Source organism: Anolis sagrei, chromosome 7 (genome assembly GCF_037176765.1).
Source record: "Anolis sagrei isolate rAnoSag1 chromosome 7, rAnoSag1.mat, whole genome shotgun sequence".
NCBI classification, from domain to species: domain Eukaryota; kingdom Metazoa; phylum Chordata; class Lepidosauria; order Squamata; family Dactyloidae; genus Anolis; species Anolis sagrei.
In genome coordinates, this window is record NC_090027.1 from 39,484,056 (window position 1) to 39,507,811 (window position 23,756).

The 23,756-nt window shown below is 42.3% G+C and overlaps 2 protein-coding genes across 6 annotated transcripts in view; one reads left to right on the top strand and one right to left on the bottom strand.

The window, feature by feature from the left end:
- CBL (Cbl proto-oncogene) overlaps nucleotides 1-7,197 on the bottom strand; it is a 71,279-nt gene extending 64,082 nt beyond the window's left edge. The window contains exon 1 of the mRNA XM_060786953.2: nucleotides 6,852-7,197. Within this exon, the coding sequence (XP_060642936.2) occupies nucleotides 6,852-7,001 (150 nt within the window). The 5' untranslated portion in view covers nucleotides 7,002-7,197. The remainder of the gene's footprint in view (nucleotides 1-6,851) is intronic.
- The window catches only part of DRC12 (dynein regulatory complex subunit 12 homolog), a 28,272-nt gene continuing 11,591 nt past the window's right edge, over nucleotides 7,076-23,756 (top strand). The window contains exons 1-2 of one of the 5 annotated variants that reach the window (XM_067470786.1): nucleotides 7,076-7,151; nucleotides 22,837-22,921. In XM_067470786.1, the coding sequence (XP_067326887.1) occupies nucleotides 22,858-22,921 (64 nt within the window). In that variant the 5' untranslated portion in view covers nucleotides 7,076-7,151; nucleotides 22,837-22,857. The other 4 variants (XM_067470783.1, XM_067470784.1, XM_067470785.1 and 1 more) reach the window with 4 other exon arrangements.

The window sequence follows — 23,756 nt, forward strand, 5'->3', positions numbered from 1 at the left end:
CACCAGATGAGAGACTCCCTGCTGGGCACACAGAAGACTGGGCGACTTGGAAGGCGTGAACAGACTGCGCTCTGGCACCATGAGATTCAGAGCCAATCTTAAGAAATGGGGCTACAAAGTTGAATCCACGACATGCGAGTGTGGAGAAGAGCAAACCACTGACCACCTGCTGCAATGCAACCTGAGCCCTGCCACATGCACGATGGAGGATCTTCTTGCGGCAACACCAGAGGCACTCCAAGTGGCCAGATACTGGTCAAAGGACATTTAATCAGCTACCAAGTTTGCAAAATTTGTGGTTTTTTAAAATCTGTTTGTTTGTTTTGTTCTGTTAGAAATGTAATACAATGTTCTGGTTGCAGATGACACGATAATTTTTTTTTCTACCAATCTAGACTTTTCTCCCACCTCACTCTTGTTTTCTCGAACATGCAAATTAGGAAGGTTCTCTTCTCAAGGCAGAGATGCAAATGTTGCCTCCATCTCTTTCCAGAAAGTCAATGCATGCTAATGACTTTATACACTTATCTGCATGTCATTTAAAAAACACTTCAACTGTAGTGTGGCAACTACTGCCTTTCACTTGCTATTAGAACATTAAACCCACCAGTATATGCTAAACACATCCGTTTTTTCACTTGTAGTGCCAACACAAGAAAGCTAGGCCCTTCTATTTCACTTATCTTAATGTCAGAGCTCCACTGATAAACACCAGTTCATGTCCACTTCTCCTTTTCAAAGTACAGCAATAAAATCCATTACACAGGTTGTTAACTTCAACATTCATATCAATATTGCAATATTCTAGCTTGAATCCTTTTGTTAATTGTAACTACTGTGTACTCACTGAGTAGTGGCATTACTTGACATGTTGATTCCCCATTTAACAACTGATGCAAGGGCTATTGACAAGGTTATTATTACTTTTGGAGTACTTAATCGACATGAAGAGTAATATAAAATTGTTAAAAATCTGATGGACAAGCTCACACTCTATGGAGTAGAAGGCGAATGTGTACTTTCATTCTTTGTGGAGCATAACCAGTAAATATTAGAACATTTACACACATAAACACAAAAAGAATAATGACTATAACTAAGTAAACAGTGAGCTACCCCCACTTCTTATTTAGCCACCTCTCATTTCTCATTGCCCTCAGATTTCCCAACATTTTACAAGAAAAGGAACAAGGAAAGTAAGCGCATTTGTGGACATCAACTGCTTCCAGTTTTGGACTCTTTCGGACACCGGCCAAAGCTACAAGAATTTAAGCACAACTTCCCCAATTCAAGCCTCAGTTCTTCCATTGGGCGGGGGGGGGGGGTTGCTCTGATGAACATAGGATTGTATGATGAGTAATCCCACCACCAAATAATAAGTGGAAATGATGGGAAGGCCTGTCACTGGGTAATCATATCCTTCCTTTCCTGACAACCCCCTCTTTACTCCCTGGAGAACCCTGCCTCACTCAACCATAACCACCCATCTCATTCCTAATGGGTGAACCTTCAACCTCACACTCAAAAGGATGTCCACTACAATAGACTCCTTTCCAAGGTGTCCCCTACTTTATAATGATCCCTCACCCAGCCTTATTCACAAAATGAACCTCCAACTCCAGTATATCCCTGCCCTCAAGATAACCGCCTCCACTTAGGACAACAACCAATCTCACTTCAAAATAATCTCCCAACTTTGTGCTACAAATAATGTGCTCACTCCAGAATGCCACAACCCCATAATAATCCCCTCCTCCCATAATGAAAACAATCCTCAGTACAAAGTAATTTCCCAATCTCCCCCCTTAAATGAATCCCTTCCAGGATGCCCTCACCTTACAATGACCCCTCCCTCAATCCGGAAATAACATCCAGACCTATCCACACAATGAATCCCCAACTCCTGGATCTCCTTTTCACCTCATGACGACTGTTTCACCCTAAGACAACAATCAGACTCAACCCAAAATAATCTCCCAAACTCACCTCTAAATGGAAGCCCCTACTCCATGATGACCCTCTCAAACTATGACACCCAGCTTCACCCCAAGAAAAGCTATGGCTTATGCACTTTATCCACCAGCCCTATCCTCACAGTCCACCCTCCCATGACCAGAAACTGATTATTATTGTTCATTGGATGGTTCGATGCCTGCTTTTATATTTTGTTATAATGTTGTTTTATTTTGTTTTATGCTGTTGTTGTGTATTTTAATGTGTTGACTTTTAAATATGTTGATCAGGGACAAGCCGCCCCGAGTCCCTTCGGGGAGATGGAGGAGGGGTACAAAAATAAAGTTAATAATATTATAAGCTCCCAACCTGACCCTCAAAGCGAAGCACCCATCTCATAATGAACTCCTAACTCCATAAGAATGTCCAGCCTCGCCCCAAGATAATCTTCCCACCTCCTCCCACGAATCAACCATCCACCATAATGATCCCCTCAACTCATAATATTCATTTTAACCCCAAGATAATCTCACCCTAAAAGAGGCAATGACACTTAATGACCCCCAACCTCACCTCAACAATGAACCCCTTCCCTAATGATCCTATAATCCCACAATGACCCTAGACTCCTCCCAAAATAATCTCCCAACCTCATCCCCAAAATGAAGAACTCACCCCAGAATGTTCCCACCCCGAAAGGATCCCCTCACCCCATGACACTCAGCCTCACTTGAAGATAACCCCCAGCTTCAACCCCAAGTGAAGCACCTGCCCTATGATGAATCCCTCAACCTATGACACCAAACTTCACCCTAAAATAATCTCCCAACTCTACCCTCTACTCCAGAATGCTCCCACTTCATAATTATCCCCTCATCCCATAATGCCATCCCAAAAGAAAAAACCAAGACTAACCCCCAAAATGATCCCTTCGACCTATAATGCCACAGCTTCACCCCAAGATAGTCTTACAGCCTTGCCCCCCAAATGACCCCTCTTTCAAGATTCCCCCCACCCCATAATGAACCCTGATCCCATAATAACACCCAGCTTTACCCCAGGACAATCTCCTGAACTCAAAATGAAGCACTCACTCCAGAATGACTACCCTATGAGGATCCCATAGGATCCTTAATCCCCACAAAACGAACCCACTTCCAAGATGCCCTCACCTTACAATGACAGCCCATCCAACAATCACACCCAGCTTCATCCAGAAGAGGAATTCCCAACTACAGAATAAACCTCCATCCTATTGTTGCCTCCCCTTATGACAACAACCAGCCTCACTTCAAGATACTCTCCCAACCTCTCACACAAAATGAAGCATCCACTCCAGGATGATCTATCCACTTAGGACCAGGTTAATTGAAGGACCATATCTACAAGCCTGTGAGGTAAAGACATTTGTGGGCCAGCAAGCATTTCGGGGAAGGGGATAGAGTGATTCAAATGTAAAATTGGATGTATTTATTCTATTTCAACTGTATTTTACCACTATATCCAACTAACATTTGTTATGTCTTCTTTTAAATTGTTATTGGATTGTGTGATTGATTGCTACCTTAGAGTCCCTACAGGGAGAAAGCCAGGTAGAAGGAATCATCAGAATTGTATCCCATGACAACACCAGGCTTCACTCCAAAAGGAAACCCTCAGTCCTGGCCCTTAATGACCCTGAACTATCTCCCCAGCAACAACTCCAAAATGAAACTCATCATCTCATAATGATACTTGGCTTCACCACAAGATCATCTCCCAAACTCAGCCCCTAAAAGGAAGCTCCACTCCATAAGGACATCATCCATCTTAAGCCCAAGACAATCTAATCCCCTAAATAAAACCAAGACACCATGATGATCCATGATACCATACCATGATAGAACCCAGCCTTGTCCCAAGATCATCTCACACCCCCAAAACAAAGCCCCACCCTATCTATATATATCAAAGTGAAAACATGTTTGCATTTATCTATGTATAATATAATATATTATTAGATATTATTATTATTATTATTATGAGCCCTTCATAGTAATAAGATGATGAACCCTTCACAGGAATACGTAAATCAAACATATTATTAGAGCCTTCCATAGTAATAAGATGATGACCCCCTCGCAGTAATAAGTAAATAAAATGTATTATTATAACCCATTCATTGTAATAAGACTATTATGATCCCTCATAGTAATAAGTAAATAAAATGTATTATTATGACACCCTCACAGTAATAAATGAAATGTATTATTATTATTATGACCTCCCCAAAGTAATAAGTATTATTATAACCAACTCATAGTAATAAGATGATGAACCCTCACAGTAATAAATAAATAAAATGCATTATTATTAGGTGTTATTATTAAGAGCCCCTCATAGTAATAAGATTATTAACCCTTCACAGTAATAAGTAAATAAAATGTATTATTATTATGATTTCCCCATAGTGATAACAAAATGTATTATTATTATGTATTATTATCAAGAGACCTTCATAGTAATAAGATTATTAAATTATATTATGATTATGTATTACTATTAAGAGCCCCTCATAGTAATAAGATGATGACGCCCCTCACAGTAATAAATAAAATGTATTATTATTGTGTATTATTATTAAAAGCCCCTCATAGTAATACATAAATAAAATGTATTATTATTATTATGACTTCCCCATAGTGATAACAAAATGTATTATTATTATGCATTATTATTAAGAGACTTTCATAGTCCTAAGATGATGAACTCTTCACAGTAATAAGTAAATAAAATGTATTATTAAGCATTATTATGAGCCTGTCATTGTAATAAGATGATGACCCCTACACAGTAATAATATATTATTAGATATTATTATTATGAGGCATTCATAGTAATAAGATGATGACCCCCCTCACGGTAATAAATAAATAAAATGTATTATTATGGTGTATTATTTATTAAGAGCCCCTCATAGTAATAAGATGATTAACCCTTCACAGTAATAAGTAAATAAATTGTATTATGATTATGTATTATTATTAAGAGCCCCTCACAGTAATAAGTAAATAAAATGTATTATTGTTATGACTTCCCCATAGTAATAACAAAATGATTATGTATTATTATTAAGAGACCTTCATAGTAATAAGATGATGAACTCTTCACAGTAATAAGCAAATAAAATATATTATTAGATATTATTATTATTATTATGAGGCCTTCATAGTAATAAGATTATGACCCCCCTCACAGTAATAAATAAAAAAATGTATTATTGTGTATTATTTATTAGATATTTTTAATATTAGCCCTTCACAGTAATAACTAAATAAATTGTACTATTATTGTGTATTATTATTAAGAGCCCCTCACAGAAATAAGTAAATAAAATGTATTATTATTATGACTTCCCCATAGTAATAGCAAAATGTATTATTATTATGTGTTATTATTAAGAGCCCCTCAGAGTAATAAATAAATAAAATGTATTATTATTGTGTATTATTATTAAGAGCCCCTCATAGTAATATGATGACCCCCCCTCACAGTAATAAGATTATTAACCCTTCACAGTAATAAGTAAATAAAATGTATTATTATTATTATTATTATTTCCCCATAGTAATAACAAAATGCATTATTATTACTATGTATTATTAAGAGCCCCTCATAGTAATAAGATGACTCCCTCACAGTAGTAAGTAAATAAAATGCATTATTATGAGCCCATCATAGTAATAAGATGATGACCCCTTCACAGTAATAACTAAATAAAACATATTATTAGATATTATTATTAGCCCTTCACAGTAATAAATAAATTGTATTATTATTATGTATTATTATTAAGACCCCCTCATAGTAATATGATGACCCTCCTCACAGTAATAAGTAAATAAAATGTACTATTTGTATGTATTATTATTAACCCTTCACAGTAATAAGTAAATAATATGTATTATTATTATTATGACTTCCCAATAGTGATAACAACATGTATTATTATTATGTATTATTATTAAGAGACCTTCATAGTCATAAGATGATGAACTCTTCACAGTAATAAGTAAATAAAATGTATTATTATTATGTATTATTATTAAGAGACCTTCATAGTAATGTGATGAACCCTTCACAATAATAAGTAAATAAAACATATTATTAGATATTATTATTATGAGGCATTCATAGTAATAAGATGATGACCCCCTCACAGTAATAAGTAAATAAGATGCATTATTATTAGGTGTTATTAAGAGCCCCTCATAATAATGAGATGATGAACCCTTCACAGTAATAAATAAAACATATTATTAGATAATAATAATAATAATATCTAATAATATGTTTTATTTAGATATTACTGTGAAGGGTTCATCATCTTATTTCTATGAAGGGCTCATAATAATAATAATAATAATAATAATAATAATAATATGAGCCCTTCATAGAAATAAGATGATGAACCCTTCACAGTAATAAATAAAACATATTATTAGATATTATTAATATTATGATGAGCACTTCATAGAAATAAAATGATGAACCCTCACAGTAATAAGTAAATAAAATGTGTTATTTGGTGATATTAGTAAGAGCCCCTCATAGTAATGAGATGATGACCCCCCCTCACAGTAATAACTAAATAAAACGTGTTATTATTAGGTATTATTATTATTATTATGAGCCCTTCAGAGTAATAAGATGATGAACCTTTCACAGTATTATTAGGTATTATTATTATTATTATTATTATTAGGTATTATTATTCTGACCCCCTCAGTCAAGAAAATATCTGATGATGATCCCCTCAGCCCCCCTCTCCCCCCCCCCGAGTGATCCCCGGCCACGCCCGCCCCCTCCTTCCCTCCCTGCCTCCCTTCCTCTTCCTTTTCCTCTTCCTTTCCCCTCACTTTGTCCATGAGCTTCCAGCACTTCTCGACCATCTTCTTGTCGACGGTGCTGGGCTGGTGTGGGCCGAGGTGGTGGTGGTGGTGGGGCTGGAAGGCGTCCTTCATGAGGCCGATCAGCCCGCCGGGGCCCTTCTTCACCGGGGCCGCCATCAAGGGAAGGGAGAGAGGGAGGGAGGAAGCGGGAGGGGAAGGCCCGCTGTCAGGGCTGAGGCGGGGAAGGCGGCTCCTTCGTGAGGGAAGCAAGGAAAGGAGGGGACGCGCCCGACTCACTCACTGACTGACTGACTGACGAAGAAGGAGGTAAAGAGAGAAAGAGGCGGGCAGGAAGGAAGGGAGGGAGGGAAGAAGCAAAGCGCATGCGCCAACCTCCCTGCTCCCCCTCCCCTCGAGCGCGAGCCTCCCGCCACAACGCGCCCTGATTGGCTCCGCCGCGAGGAAGTGGGCGGGGTCAGAAAGAAAAAAAAAGGAGGCCACGCGCTCCTGAGGAAAAACGCTTCCTGATTGGTCGGAACTCAAAAGCAGGAAGTAAAGGGTTAAACAAAAAGAAAAAAAAAAGAAAAGAAGACAGCCACGCGCTTCTGAGCGAAAACGCGCTCTGATTGGTTGCTGGCTTTCAATTGTCTCCGCCCCCTCCGCCCCTTTCCCCCATTCCCTGCTCCCGATTGGTCAGTTTCTACAACACCGGCGCTGTGATTGGACTGTATTTCAAAAAGGGGCGGGGCGAGATTGTTAAAGGCTTGGGGTTTAAACAGCGCCGGTAGGCCAAACGGAGTCTGTTCTATTCCTTACTGGAGTGGCTGCGCATGCTCACTGAGAGGCAACAAAGCGGAGCATGCGTATTTACAGCGAAGCCGCACCCACGGCGGCCATAATGGTGAGGGGCAAATGGCAAACGGAGTCTTTCCTATCCCTTAGTGGAGTGGCTGCGCATGCGTACTAAGAGGCAATAAGGCGGAGCATGCGTATTACAGCGAAGCCGCACCCACGGCGGCCATGATGGTGAGGGGCAAAATTGCAGAGATCTACAATGCATCTTGCAGCTTGGCTGGCTATTGCTTAACCCAAATGCTCGGGACAGGAAGGGTTATGATTGCTATTTCAGGTGACAAATATGCTAAATCTATTTGGTTTTCATATACACACATAATGTTGTAGGTAATTTTAAAGATAAATTATTTTGAGGCTTGGAAACCAAGGTGGGCTGCTTTTAGGAAGCAAAGGGATCACTAAGCTCAGTTGCTATTCTTCACTTCACTTTATTTCTTAATTAGTCGCTCTCCACCAAGGTGCTCCGAGCGACTTACAATCTAAAATAGCATTTACACAATCTAAAAACATTCAACATAAAAACATTCAACAGTGACTATTTGGCAAATTAGATCTGATTACTTAAATGCACAACCAAACAGCCAAGTCTTGAGCGCCTTTACAAAAGGTCGCAACACCGACATTGCTCTAATGTATGGAGGCAATGAGTTCCACAGAATTGGAATATAGGTCGACAATTTATTTATTATTTATTTTATTTATTTACTGCTCTTACAAACCGCAATTCTCAGCCCGAGGGTGACTCATTGCGGTGTACAACATAAAAACAGGTGCAAATTACAAGATATCCACAATCATCATTATCAAAAAACATCTTATCAAACATCAACAATACTACAAAATTTCTACTACATTCCAAATCGTCTCATCGTCAAACCCACAATCCGATATCATTTCCTTTTTTCCATTCCTATGGTCAAATCTCCAGTCATTGCACTTCTTGATCAAATGCCTTCTTAAACAGCCAGGTCTTTAGCTTCCTGCGGAAAATCAACAGGGAGGGGGCTAGCCTGATGTCCACAGGAAGGGTGTTCCACAGCCGAGGAGCCACCACCAAGAAGGCCCTATCTCTCGTCCCCGCCAGCCGTGCCTGTGACGCAGGCGGGATCGAGAGCAGGGCCTCCCCGGAAGATCTCAAAGTCCTCGTAGGCTCATAGGCCGAGATGCGGTCAGTTAGGTATCTTGGGCCAGAAGCGTTTAGGGCTATATAGGCCAATGCCAGCACCTTGAATTGAGCCCAGTAGCAGATCGGCAGCCAGTGGAGCTGGTACAGCAGGGGGGTTGTGTGCTCCCTTCGTCCTGCTCCTGTTAGTATCATGGCTGCCGCACGTTGGACCAGTTGGAGCTTCCGGGCCGTCTTCAAAGGCAACCCCACGTATTATTGTATTATTGTAGCTTCCAGGTGTGCCTCCCTCCCTCAGCCCGGTATGTAGAGGATATTTTCCTGGGTGGATCGAGGTGACCGCTGATGGGGAAAAGGAATGAGGCGGTCCCTAAGATATAAAGGTCCTTGGCCATTTTGAGCTCTAAATGTCAGGATCAGTATCTTGTAAGAGATCCGATGTTCTATTGGTAGCCAATGCAGTTGTTGCAGAATCGGTGTAATATGGGATCGCATAGATGATCCCACTAGCAGCCTGGCCACCGCATTTTGGATCATCCAAATCTTCTGGGTTGTTGACTTCGGAAGGCTGGCATATAAGGTGTTGCAATAGTCCAACCTCGTGGTGACTGTTGCGTGGATTACTGTTGCCAATGCTTCTACCGAAAGGTAGGATGCCAATTTCCTTGCCTGGCGAAGATGAAAAAGGGCCTGCTTACTTATGGCAGTGATCTGCGCCTCCATCGTTAGCGATGAGTCCAACCCAACCCCAAGGCTTTTAACAGTGGCAGACGGAACCAGAGCTTCCCCATCGAAATCGGGCAGAGACTGGGTTAATTCTGGCAGCTGTCCGGGCCAGAGTATCCCAGTTTTAGCAGGATTCACTTTTAGTCTGCTCGCTCGCAGCCAACTCATCACTGCTTCCAGGGTATCATCTGCATACTGGTAGCACTCTATGCCAAAGCTCTGCACCAGTCCAGTAAGTGGCCAGACGTAGATGTTAAATAACAGGGGCGAAAGGATAGCACCCTGGGGAACTCCACAGCAAAGGCAGGAGCTCTCAGAGCTTTGGCCTAATCACTCCACCCTCTGTCTCCGGTCCCTGAATCTGCAACTGCCACTGGCATAGAAAACAAAAGCAATTTTACTTTATATACAAAAGGTAACTAGCACACCTCTAGTAGGAAACCAGTAGTTGTATGAAAGTAATGAATGTGTTGCATTATTTCATGTATTTCATTCAACTTGTATGCAGAACACATCGTGCAAGGATGTGCAGGGCTTGATGAATGCAAAGGTGGGGTTAAAACTGCTGGAAGAAACATTAACAACCTTAGATATGCAGATGATACCACTTTGATGGCCGAAAGTGAGGAGGAGCTGAGGAGAAAGAAGAAAGCGCAAAGGCTGGGTTGCAGTTAAACATAAAAAAACCACCAAGATTATGGCAACAAGAATGATTGACAACTGGGAAATAGAAGGAGAAAACGTGGAGGCCGTGACAGACTTTGTATTTCTAGGTGCAAAGATAACTGCAGACACAGACTACAGCCAGGAAATCAGAATTTATTTATTTATTTATTTTTATTTGGAGTGCTTCTACCCCGCCTTCTCAACCCCCAGAGGGGACTCAGGGCAGCTTACAAAAAGGCACAATTTGATGCCTAACAATTCACAAAATACAATACAATATGCAATACACAAATTTACCATATAATATCAACAATTATAACTAATTAAAATAGTCAAACAATATACTAGCAGCAATAAAATCATCTTGTGGTCAATGTTCACCAATTCATAGTCCGTAATCCATCTAGCATTGTCATTATCCTTTCCTACTCTGGTCGTCATTGGTTGTCTTTGTCCATCTGCCAGCTTACCCGAAGGCCTGGTCCCACATCCAGGTTTTTAGCTTCCTTCTGAAAGCAAGGAGGGATGTTGCTGTCCTAATCTCCCCCGGGAGTGCATTCCACAGGCGAGGGGCCACCACCGAGAAGGCCCTGTCCCTCGTCCCCACCAGTCTCGCTTGTGATAGAGGTGGGGCCGAGAGCAGGGCCTCCCCCGCAGATCTTAAACTTCGAGGTGGGACGTAGAATGAGATACATTCGGACAGGTACGCTGGGCCGGAGCCGTAAAGGGTTTTGTAGGTCAAAACCAGCACTTTGAATTGTGCTCGGAACTGGATCAGTAGCCAGAAGACAATTATTTCTTGGGAGGACAGCAAGGACCCATCTTGATAAAATAGTGAAGAGTAGAGACATCACATTTGCAACGAAGATCCGCATAGTTAAAGCAATGGTATTCCCCGTAGTCATCTATGGATGTGAGAGCTGGACCTTAGGGAAGGCTGAGCGAAGGAAGAGAGACACTTTTGAACTGTGGTGTTGGAGGAAAAGTCTGAGAGTGCCTAGGACTGCGAGAAGATCCAACCAGTCCATCCTTCAGGAAATAAAAACTGACTTCTCATTGGAGGGAAAGAGATTAGAGGTAAAGATGAAGCCCTTTGGCCACATAATGAGAAGAAAGGAAAGCTTGGAGAAGACAATTATGCTGGGGGAAATGGAAGGAAAAAGGAAGAGGGGCCAACCAAGGGCAAGATGGATGGATGGCATTCTTGAAATGACTGGCTTGACCTTGAAGGAGCCGGGGGTGGTGACGGCCAACATGGAGCTCTGGCCTGGACTGGTCCAGGAGGTCACCAAGAGTCGGAAGCAACTGAACAAATGAACGACAAGAACCAAGCCACGTTCTCTGTCTCCTGAGGAATCTGTATAACAACCAAGTAGCAACAGTAAGAACAGTAACAGACTGGTTCAAGATTGGGAAACGAGTGTGACAGAGTTGTATCCTCTCACCCTACCTATTCAACTTATATGTTGAAAACATCATGCGACGTTTGGGGCTTGACCAATGCAAGGCTGGAGTTAAAAGCGCTGGATTAAACCTTATTTATTTATTTATTTATTTATTTATAGAATCATAGAATCAAAGAGTTGGAAGAGACCTCATGGGCCATCCAGTCCAACCACCTGCCAAGAAGCAGGAATATTGCCTTCAAATCACCCCTGACAGATGGCCATCCAGCCTCTGCTTAAAAGCTTCCAAAGAAGGAGCCTCCACCACACTCCGGGGCAGAGAGTTCCACTGCTGAACGGCTCTCACAGTCAGGAATCTCCTCTCTTGTAGTTTGAAGCCATTGTTTCGCGTCCTAGTCTCCAAGGAAGCAGAAAACAAGCTTGCTCCCTCCTCCCTGTGGCTTCCTCTCACATATTTATACATGGCTATCATATCTCCTCTCAGCCTTCTCTTCTTCAGGCTAAACATGCCCAGTTCCCTAAGCCGCTCCTCATAGGGCTTGTTCTCCAGACCCTTGATCATTTTAGTCGCCCTCCTCTGGACACATTCCAGCTTGTCAATATCTCTCTTGAATTGTGGTGCCCAGAATTGGACACAATATTCCAGATGTGGTCTAACCAAAGCAGAATAGAGGGGTAGCATTACTTCCTTAGATCTAGACACTATGCTCCTATTGATGCAGGCCAAAATCCCATTGGCTTTTTTTGCCGCCACATCACATTGTTGGCTCATGTTTAACTTGTTGTCCACAAGGACTCCAAGATCTTTTTCACACGTACTGCTCTCGAGCCAGGCGTCACCCATTCTGTATCTTTGCATTTCATTTTTTCTGCCAAAGTGGAGTATCTTACATTTGTCACTGTTGAACTTCATTTTGTTAGTTTTGGCCCATCTCTCTAATCTGTCAAGATCGTTTTGAATTCTGCTCCTGTCCTCTGGACTATTGGCTATCCCTCCCAATTTGGTGTCGTCTGCAAACTTGATGATCATGCCTTCTAGCCCTTCATCTAAGTCATTAATAAAGATGTTGAACAGGACCGGGCCCAGGACGGAACCCTGCGGCACTCCACTTGTCACTTCTTTCCAAGATGAAGAGGAAGCATTAGTGAGCACTCTCTGTGTTCGTCCACTTAACCAATTCCAGATCCACCTCACCGTAGTTTTTCCTAGCCCACATTGGACTAGTTTCCTTGCCAGAAGGTCATGGGGGACCTTGTCGAAGGCCTTACTGAAATCCAGGTACGCTACATCCACGGCATTCCCCGCATCTACCCAGCTTGTAGCTCTATCGAAGAAAGAGATCAGATTAGTCTGGCATGACTTGTTTTTGATAAATCCATGTTGACTATTAGCGATGACTGCATTTGTTTCTAAGTGTTTGCAGACCGCTTCCTTAACAATCTTTTCCAGAATCTTGCCCGGTATCGACGTGAGGCTGACCGGACGGTAGTTGTTTGGGTCATCCTTTTTTCCCTTCTTGAAGATTGGGACCACATTGGCCCTCCTCCAATCTGCTGGAACTTCTCCCGTTCTCCAAGAACTCTCAAAGATGGTTGCCAATGGTTCCGAAATGACTTCCGCTAGTTCCTTCAATACTCTGGGGTGTAGTTGATCTGGCCCTGGGGACTTGAACTCATTAAGAGCGGCCAGGTATTCCTGGACGACTTCTTTCCCAATTTGGGGTTGGATGTCCTCCAATCCCTCATCCACTCCACCTTGCTGAGGTTGAAGACTCTCTTTTTGTGAGAAGACCGAGGCAAAGAAGGCATTAAGTAGTTCTGCCTTTTCCCTATCCCCTGTCAGCATTGCCCCATCTTCTCCTCGAAGAGGTCCTATCGCCTCCTTGTTTTTCCTTTTTCTATTGACATAAGAATAGAAGCCCTTTTTATTGTTTTTAATGTCCCTGGCAAGTCTGAGCTCGTTTTTTGCTTTAGCCTTGCGGACCTTTTCCCTACAGGTGTTGGCTATTTGTTTGAATTCTTCTTTGCTGATTTCTCCCTTTTTCCACTTCTTGTGCATGTCTCTTTTGTGTCTTAGCACAGTTAGAAGTTCTTTGGACATCCATTCTGGCTTCTTTGCACTTGTCCTATTTTTTGTCTTTGTTGGCACGGTTTGCAATTGCGCCTTGAGTATTTCACTCTTGAGAAATTCCCATCCATCCGTAACTCCCTTGTCTTTTAGTATCTGTGTCCACGGAATGCTGCTCAGCGTTTCCTTCATTTTTTGGAAATCAGCTCTCCTAAAGTCCAAAATGCGGGTTTGACTTGTCTTAGTTTTGGCCTTCCTTTGTACCTCAAATTGCAGGAGCACATGGTCACTTGCCCCTAAGGATCCTACCACTTCGACCGCATCGATCAGGTCCTCCGCATTTGTTAGGATGAGATCAAGAGTAGCCAATCCCCTTGTTGCCTCTTCTACCTTCTGGACCATGAAATTGTCTGCAAGGCAAGCGAGGAATTTGTTGGACCTTGTACTCTTTGCCGAGTTTGTTTTCCAACAAATATCGGGATAGTTGAAATCGCCCATGACTACTACATCTCTTCTCTGTGCCTGTTTGGTCAACTGTTGGCAGAAGACTTCATCAAGTTCTTCCTCCTGGCTTGGGGGTCTGTAGTAGACGCCTACAACGACATCTTTTTGAGTCCCAGTTCCCTTGATTCTTATCCAGATGATTTCAAGCTGGTTTCCCAGATTGCTGTCTTGAATCTCTTCTGTAGCATAAGAGTTTTTGACATATAAGGCTACTCCGCCTCCTCTCCCCTGTATTCATTTACTGTATTTGTATACTGCCTTTCTCAGCCCACAGGCGACTCAAGGCAGCTTACAGGACAAAATTCAATGTCCACAATACCAAAAATACAATTAAAAACATTAACATATAATTAAAACCATAACAAAAAAAAACAATAAAACATAAATCCATAGTGTCTCCTTGTTAAAAACATTGTCTGGTCCCATCGTCTAGTCGTTATATTTTCCTATGTCAGTTACTCTGCATTTCATAGAATCATAGAATCAAAGAGTTGGAAGAGACCTCGTGGGCCATCCAGTCCAACCCCATTCTGTCAAGAAGCAGGAATATTGCATTCAAAGCAGCCCTGACAGATGGCCACCCAGCCTCTGTTTAAAAGCCTCCAAAGAGGGAGCCTCCACCACACTCCGGGGCAGAGAGTTCCACTGCTGAACAGCTCTCACAGTCAGGAAATTCTTTCCTAATGTTCAGGTGGAATCTCCTTTCTTGTAGTGTGAAGCCATTGTTCCGTGTCCCATTCTCCAAGGAAGCAGAAACTGTGTGGGGGAACTGTGTAGGAAGTTTGCCCCAATTCTGTCATTAGTGGGGTTCAGAATGCTCTTTGGTTGTAGGTGAACTATAAATCCTAGCAACTACAACTCCCAAATGTCAAGGTCTATTTCACCCAAACTCTATGTGTGTTCATATTTGGGCATATGGAGTATTTGTGCCAAGTTTGGTCTAGATCCTTCATTGAGTCCACAGTACTCTCTGGATGTAGGTGAACTACAATTCCCAAACTCAAAGTCAATGCCCACCAAACCCTTCTAGTGTTTTCTGTTGGTCATGGGAGTCCTGTGTGCCACGTTTGGTTCAATTCCATCACTGGTGGAGTTCAAATGCTCTTTGATTGTAGGTGAACTATAAATCCCAGCAACTACAACTCCCAAATGACAAAAGCATTTTTTTTTTAGTAATGGTCACTCCTTGGGTTAGTGGGTGTCTTGTGGCCAAATTTGGAAGCAAATTGTCCAGTGGCTTTTGAGTTATGTTAATCCCACAAATGAACATTACATTTTTATTTATATCGATGTGTGATATATTATTATTATTATTATTCCAAACTTTGGCCAGATCTTAGAAAAATAGACCCAAAGCAGCTAATGATAAAAGCAATACTCAAAAGAGACCCAAAACGACTAACAATAAACACAACATAATATATAATTTAAAGCCTATTTTTTAAAAAAAATACTTGAGAAAGTTCTCTTCATACAGAATTTGGAAAAGGTTCCCTTTTGGACTAGAGTTCTCAAAATCTCCCACATATACTAACCAAGAGATCCAGAGAACTGCAGCCCAAATATAATGTTACCAGACTCTGCAACACAAGACATTAGTTAGCAAGTACTACATAAAGCTGCAGAAATTGATGAGTGTTCCTTAACCTGTTTCCAACCCATAAAAGGAACTCTTCATTTTGCAAATGATTGTTCAACAGTTCCCGGTGAGGAAGTTTGTCGAAAGCTTTCTGGAAGTCCAAAGAAAAAGGGGTTTGTTGCTGTCAATTTTTTTACAGACTTTAAAAAGCTTAGGAGACAGGATTTAACTTTAAATTCTACCTAAACATTAGGAAAAACTTCCTGAATGTAAGAAGAACCTTTCAACAGCGGAACTTGTGAGGGTTGGTAAATGTGTATAAGCAGAATAAGTAGAAGCTTTACCATAGTGTTTAAACCAAGATATATCCTGCTGTATAATAAAATGTCACTCAGGCTTGTGAAACAAAATAACAGTATCTTTAACTGTTATTAAGGTTCAAACATGGTAACAATATATACATCGGTCTCTTTGAATTCAGGCAGTAAAGAGAGGAATAAAACTGTTTTTAAAAATAGTTTTTGAAATACGCCTTATGCTATAAAATGATCAGTCTTTAAGATAGTTGGCAGCCAGTGAAGTTGAACATGACCTCCTCCGCCCCATAAAAGATAGTAACTTATAGTTTTGCTAAGGACAAGGACACCAGACTGGATAATTAGGGTTAAGCCTTGGTCAATTTGCCAAGACACTAAGAGCCGTCGCAAACTATCCTCCTGCGGGAGAAAACCTTGCCAGCACGTCCCTGACGTCACAAGACTCCGCCCCTCGCCCCGCCCCTTTCTCCGCCCCTTTCTCCGTGCGAGAGTGGTTTTTCCTTTGCTAGGGCAGCATTGCCAGCATACTCTCTCAGTTGGCAGAATTCAACTGAGAGAAAATGCGGGCAATGCTGCCCTAGCAAAGGAAAAACCACGCTGGCAAAGAGAAAGGGGCGGAGAAAGGGGCGGGGAGAGAGGCGCAGGCTCATGACATCAGGGACGTGCTAGCAAGGTTTTCTCCCGCAGGAGGATAGTTTGCGACGGCTCTTACAACAACAAGGACCCTTCCCATGTTAGATAATGTGTACATTTAATCAAGGTTTTATGCCCTATGTTTCATATATAGCAGAAGGTAGCACATTTATTACTGAGAAACCACCTCCCTTTACACTTATGTGCTCTCTTAAACTTCTATGGGACTCTGGTGGGAGGGATACGTGGGTATGTTTTCTATAACATGATTTCTATATCCCTCCCTGTGTATCTGACCTTTTCCTGACCCTTTTGCCCAATTCCCCTATCTTGAAAAATGTATAAAAATACAAGGCAGCAACCCCTGCATGACCCTGGAAAGGAGGAAATATTCAGTTGAAAAGACCCTTATCAAAAGACACTATTTGCATGGACAATAACAAAGGACCATGACCTCTGGCCTCGGAGTTGGCCCCCCAGAGGAAGCGGTCACTTGGCATTTATAATCATACCTTAACAGGACAAAGGAAGCCTTCAGAAAGCCACACTTTGAACTAATCTGTTACTGATACAACTTTTATCCACTGAAACCACAGCCAAGATTCCCTCATTGTTTCGGTATCTCAGCACTGGAAAAATCCGGATCAATGTTTATTGCAGCCATTCAAGGACAATAGCAAAGGTTAGCTTGCAGGCCCTCGCTGGTCACTTGGACATCTCAAAATCGCCATAATCCACTCAAGAACGCATTGTTTCCCCTTGTCCTACCTCCCTCTCTCCTGATTCGTCTCCTGATTTGTCTCCTGATTCGTCAGGACGCCGAGGTGGCAGAAGCCCAACGATTGGCCCAGGAACTCAGGAGGCGGTCAAGCCTCCTCCCAGCTGTAGAGCGCCAGCCAATCATCATCAGGCCAGCAAGGGGCGGGGAATGGGAGATTCAAACCTGGCAGCTCTGTTTTATGTATAAAAAGGCCTTTATTTTTTTACACTATATGCTTAGCTTGGCGAAATATTGCTGCTTCATCCTTTTCAGCGGAATCATAATAAAATCATCTCGGTGGCGCTTCCTTCAACTTTGGTGAGATTTCTTTTGGGAACGTAGGAAAAATATTTTAAATTGGGCTTCTCTTTGCTCACAATTGTAGCGAGCCCTCTTTGGTGGGTCTGCGGGGTCTCTCCTACAGAGCCAGACCCTTTTAAATTCCTCCATGATTGCATCAGCACTTTCTCTTCACTGTCCAAAGAGAGAACAATTAACAGAATGGCAGTTAGAACCGTTGGCCTCAGTAGCTAGCCAGAGGCAGCAGCCAATCAGAACCCTGGACACTGATACACTCAGCCAATCAGCTGCTGACACATCTCCCTCCAGTTAATCCACCACATCATGGCGTTTTTTTTTCAAATCCCCCCTCTTTCGCTGTAGTTTATGATATTTCAATAAAAAATTACTTGCAAAACAAATCAAATCCTAACAACTCACTGCCTCGAAGTGCAATGGAGGCTCCTTCTTGGAAGGCTTATAAACAGAGGCTGGATGGTCATCTGTTGGGAGGGGTTTGATTGTGCTTTAGCTGATTAGCAGAAAGGGGGTTGGACTGAATGCTTAATGTGGTCTGTTCTATTATTTACAGAAGATGCGTTGATTTGTTTCTCAGGTTTTGTTTGCTTTGGAATTAAATATAGCTCGCTGCCTTCTGAGAATCTGGAAGCAGACAACGTCAAATCCTTCCCCAAAAAAATGCTAAACAATGTTTGGCCCAGAAAGCTTATCTCAGCAATGGAAAGGGCTGACAAAAGGAAACGTCAGGAATAAACACCAAAATCTTGTTCTCTGTGCTGAGCTTGGAAGCAATTAAATGCAGGAAACATTGTTAACCCATAGCTGGATTTACAATTACAAGGCAATGTAACAAAAAAAAAATTTAACAAGTGAAACAATGAACAAGTTACTGGTTATTTTGAACACTTCCCAAGCGTCTAGGACTGTGCGATCTATTTTCGAATGATACGCACAGATCCAAGTCAGGTGCCCTTTTGCAGATGACAGATCGTGATTTTGTCAATGTTTATTGTTTCCAAATGCCAGCTGAGATCTTTTGGCACGGCACCCAGTGTGCCAATGACTACTGGGACCACCTGTGCTGGTTGATGCCAGAGCCTTTGCCGTTTGATTTTGAGGTCTTGATAGCAGCTAAGTTTTTCATGTTGTTTTTCCTCAATGCAACTGTCACCCGATATGGCGACATCAATAATCCAGACTTTTTTCTTTTCCACAATTGTGATGTCTGGTGTATTGTGTTCCAAAACTTTGTCAGTCTGCATTCGAAAGTCCCACAGTAAGTTTTGCATGTTCATTTTCCACGAACTTTGCAGGTTTATGATCCCACCAATTCTTTACTGCTAGCAGGTGGTCCTTGTGACATAAGTTCCAGTGAATCATTTGGGCCACAGAGTTGTGTCTTTGTTTGTAGTCCGTCTGTGCGATTTTCTTGCAACAGCTGAGGAGATGGTCCATGGTTTCATCAGCTTCCTTGCACAGTCTGCATTTTGGGTTACAAATTATTAATAACAAATTAATAACAAATTGTATTGTCGAAGGCTTTCATGGCTGGAATCACTCAGTTCTTGTGGGTTTTTTCGGGCTATATGGCCATGTTCTAGAGGCATTCTCTCCTGACGTTTCGCCTGCATCTATGGCAAGCATCCTTAGAGGTGAGGTCTGCTGGAACTGGGAAAAAAGGGGTTTATATATCTGTGGAATGACCAGGGTGAGACAAAGGGCTTTTGTAAGTTGGGCTAGGTGTGAATCTTTCAACTGACCACCTTGATTAGCATACAATGGGCTGACTGTGCCTGGAGCAAACTCTTCTTGAAAGGTGATTAGATGTCCCTGCCTGTGGATTTCAATGGCTTCTCTGTGTAGTCTGACAGGGTGGTTGTGAGAGTGGTCCAGCATTTTTGTGTTCTCAACTAAAATGCTGTGTCCAGGTTGGTTCATCAGGTGCTCTGCTATGGCTGATTTCTCTGGTTGGAGTAGTCTGCAGTGCCTTTCATGTTCCTGAATTCTTGTTAGAAAATCCAACAAATGCTCCGTTCAGCAAAGGACAAGAGGGATCCTCTCACCTCTGCAGGAGTCTACCGTATACCATGCAGCTTTGGACAAGTCTACAGAGGGACCACCAAACGCAGCGCCCAAACAAGAATCCAGGAACGTGAAAGGCACTGCAGACTACTCCAACCAGAGAAATTATTATTATTATTATTATTATTATTATTATTATTATTAGTCTAAGGGTCTCTTTCCTCTCATTATGTCTGGATCCAGCTTCCTTTCCCAGGCCCGGCTTTCTGCTTTGCTTGGTTTGGTTGCCCTGGTAGCCAACGTGGGCCTCTTGCCTGGCAACCCCAGTTTGCTCTGGCTAGGACAAGCTTCCCAAAATCCAGGCGTCTCTCCTTTGCACATTGGCTGATTGGAAGGACACACCTGCAGGGGAGTCCTTTGCTTTCTGCCAGGTAACGTGCAGCAACCTGCAAAGGCTTTGCTTTCAGGTACCTTTTCCCACAGCCTCTTCTGCATAACAGCGAAAAACAAAAATCTCTCTGCTCTCTGAAGAGCTTGTCAAAGAGACCTGTTGAATGAGTCCCCATTTGACTAATGGGAGTAGAGGACGTGGGAGTTGTAGACTGAAAACTTCCTGTTTGGGCAGGCTTTTAAAGAAGGAAGATGTTAAGAACAAGCCTGGAGGGTCTGTGTCGTGCTTTAATTATTCTTGCAGTTTTTAATAGTTTTAGACGATTTTAACAGTTTTACAATTCTTGTAAATGTTTGTGTCGTGGGTTTTAAATGGTAGTTTGTGCTGTTTTTACTGCTGTGAGCTACCTTGAGTTTTCTAGAAAAATGAAAGCAGGATATAACAACAACAACAACAACAGAAGCAGAAGCAGCAGAGTTGATATATGGAAAACTGGCGGGGGCTCCTGTACCTTTAAGTGTTGTGCAGAAAATTTCAGTAGAAACTATTTTTCCTGCAACTATGGCCCCTTCCAACAGCTGTATAAAATCTATTATAGGACTCCAATATGCTGATGATAATGTGGTCTGTGCACATTCAGAAGATGACTTACCAGCCACTCTAAACACCTTTGCAGAAGCATATGAGAAGCTCGGCCTCTCATTGAACACCAAGAAAACCAAAGTGCTCTTCCACCAGTCACCAAGCAATCCCTCTCCAATGCCAGAAATACAGCTTAATGGGGTAACATTACAAAATGTTGACCATTTCCACTCCCTTGGCAACCACCTGTCCACAAAAGTCAAACTTGACTGCCTGAGCTCTGCGAGTGCAGCATTTTTCTGAATGAAGTGAAGAGATTTTGAGGACCGGGACATCTTTAGGGATACCAAGGTGCTTGTTTGTAAAGCTACTAGCCATTCCCTGCCATGCGTTGCTGTGGCCCACATGGGGGTTCTGTGTGGAAGGTTTGGCCCAATTCTATTGTTGGTGGGGTTCAGAATGCTCTTTGATTATAGGTGAACTATAAATTCCAGTAACTACAACTCCCAAATGTCAAGGTCAATTTCCCCCAAACTCCATCTGTGTTCATATTTGGTCGTATTGAGTGCTTGTGACAAGTTTGCTCCAGATCCATCATTGTCTACAGTGCTCTCTGGATGCAGGTGAACTACAACTCCCAAACTCAAGGTCAATTCCCACCAAACCCTTCCAGTATTTTCTGTTGCTCATGGGAGTTCTGTGTGCCAAGTTTGGTTCAATTCCATTGTTGATGGCATTCAGAATGTTCTTTGATTGTAGGTGAACTATAAATCCCAGCAACTACAACTCCCAAATGAAAAAAATCATAATTTTTTTGAGTGATGGTCACTCCTTGTGTTGTGAGACATTTTGTTGCCAAATTTGGTGTGATTTCATTCATTGGTTCTTTTGTTTTTAAGGTGCTCATTATGCATAGAGCATTTTTATATATATAGATTGTCCTCCCAACCCTATTATATGCCTGTGAAACGTGGACTGTCTACAGACATCACACTCAACTCCTGGAATGATTCCATCAGTGTTGCCTCCAAAAAATCCTACAAATCTCTTGGGAGGACATGTAGACAAATGTCAGTGTGCTGGATGAAGCAAAGACCAGCATTGAAGTGATGTTCCTACGCCATCAATTCCGCTGGACTGGCCACATTGTCCAAATGCCTGATCACTATCTCCCAAAGCAGTTACTCTACTCCCAACTCAAGAATGGGAAATGTAACATTGGTCGACAGGGAAAGTGATTGAAAGATGTGCTCAAAGCCAACCTTAAAAACTGTGGCATAGACACCGAGAACTGGGAAGCCCTGGCCCTTAAGTGCTCTAACTGGAGGTCAGCTGTGACCAACAGTGCTGCGGAATTCAAAGGGGCATGAATGGAGGGTGAAACGGAGAAACATGCCAGTAATGCATCAAGCCAATCCTGACCAGGACCGCTTTCCACCTGGAAACCAATGTCCTCATTCTGGAAGAAGATGTGGATCAAGAATAGGGCTCCACCGCCACCTACGGACCGCCCGCCAAGACACTACACTTGGAGGTCCATCATCTTAAGGGCCAGGGCCATTAAGCCCTGGCCCTTAAGTGTTCTAATTGGAGGTCAGCTGTGACCCGCAGTGCTGTGGAATTGGAAGAGGCACAAATGGAGAGCGAAAGGGAGAAACGTGCCAAGAGGAAGGTTCGTCAACCCAACCCTGACCAGGACCACCTTCGATCTGCATGAGAACGTTTGGATCAAGAATGGAGCTCCAGTCACCTACGTATCCACCACAAAGACACTGCACTTGGAAGGCCATCATACTTGAACAACGAGGGATCGCCTAATTAAGTCAGTCACTAATAATATCCCACATTTTCTGCTTTGAACTGGGTTATGTGGCAGTGTGGAAGGGCCCTATAGAACAAAGAACCACTTCTTACCTTCCTTCTTCTATCCCACCCTTAAAGGTATGGGAGCCATTTCAAGTGTTTGCTCTGACAACCCCAAATTGCAATGGTTTCGTTCCTCTAAGAAAAAGACTCAAATACTGTTGTGTTTTGGGTGAGCTGCTCACAATATCATAACATTTTTCATACATTCTTGTAGGCTACAAGGGCACGCAGAAAGATGGCCCCTACAAAGAAAGGGAAGGCAAAGAAAGCCGGGAAGGCCAAGAAGAAGACTGTGCCAGGTAAGAGGCAGTGATGGGGATGATACCACTTGCCCCAAATTTGCAGATTCTTATCTTGGTTTTCATTGCATCACAGTCATAGATCTTGGCTAAGATCCTACATTCTGTAACTTTATAAATCTGTAGCTAAATGCCCTAATAAATCATGATAAAACTTTGTTTATTTATTTCATATACTTGTACCCCGCCCTTCTCACCCCCGAGGGAGGACTCAGGGCGGCCTCACAGCAAACACCATTTGGTGCCCATCAGAATGATAAGAACAATCAACAAATTCATCAAAACAAAACAATAAATAAACAGTTGTTAAAACACGCCAATTAAAATCCGGGTCCGGATCAATTCATTGTCACTTCGAAATTGCTTATGTCTTCTTCATACAAGCTCTGTTCAATGGTCAAATGCAAGGTCCCACAGCCAAGTCTTGAGTTTCCTTCTAAAGGACAGGAGGGTGGTGGTCAGTCTGATGTCTTTGGGGAAGGAATTCCACAGATGGGAAACCACTGTTGAGAAGGCTGTCTCTCGTCTCCTCCAATCGCGTTTGCGACAGCGGTGGGATCGAGAGCAGGGCCTCTTCAGATGATCTTAAACTTTGTGATGATTCGTAGTAGGAGATATATTCTACCCTTTCTTCCTGAGTACCGAGTTCTTTCTGTTTTTGGAAGCTAAGTGGGGTTTGGTCTGGTTAGGACTTGGATGGGAGTTTTCATGTTGCCAGGGCTCTGCCTTATTTAGGTAGAGATGAACCAAACTCCCAGTTTTATCAAACAGTTTAATTAAAACAGCACTTACTTGCTGGCTGTTTTAATAGACCAAAATATAAAACATAAAGATA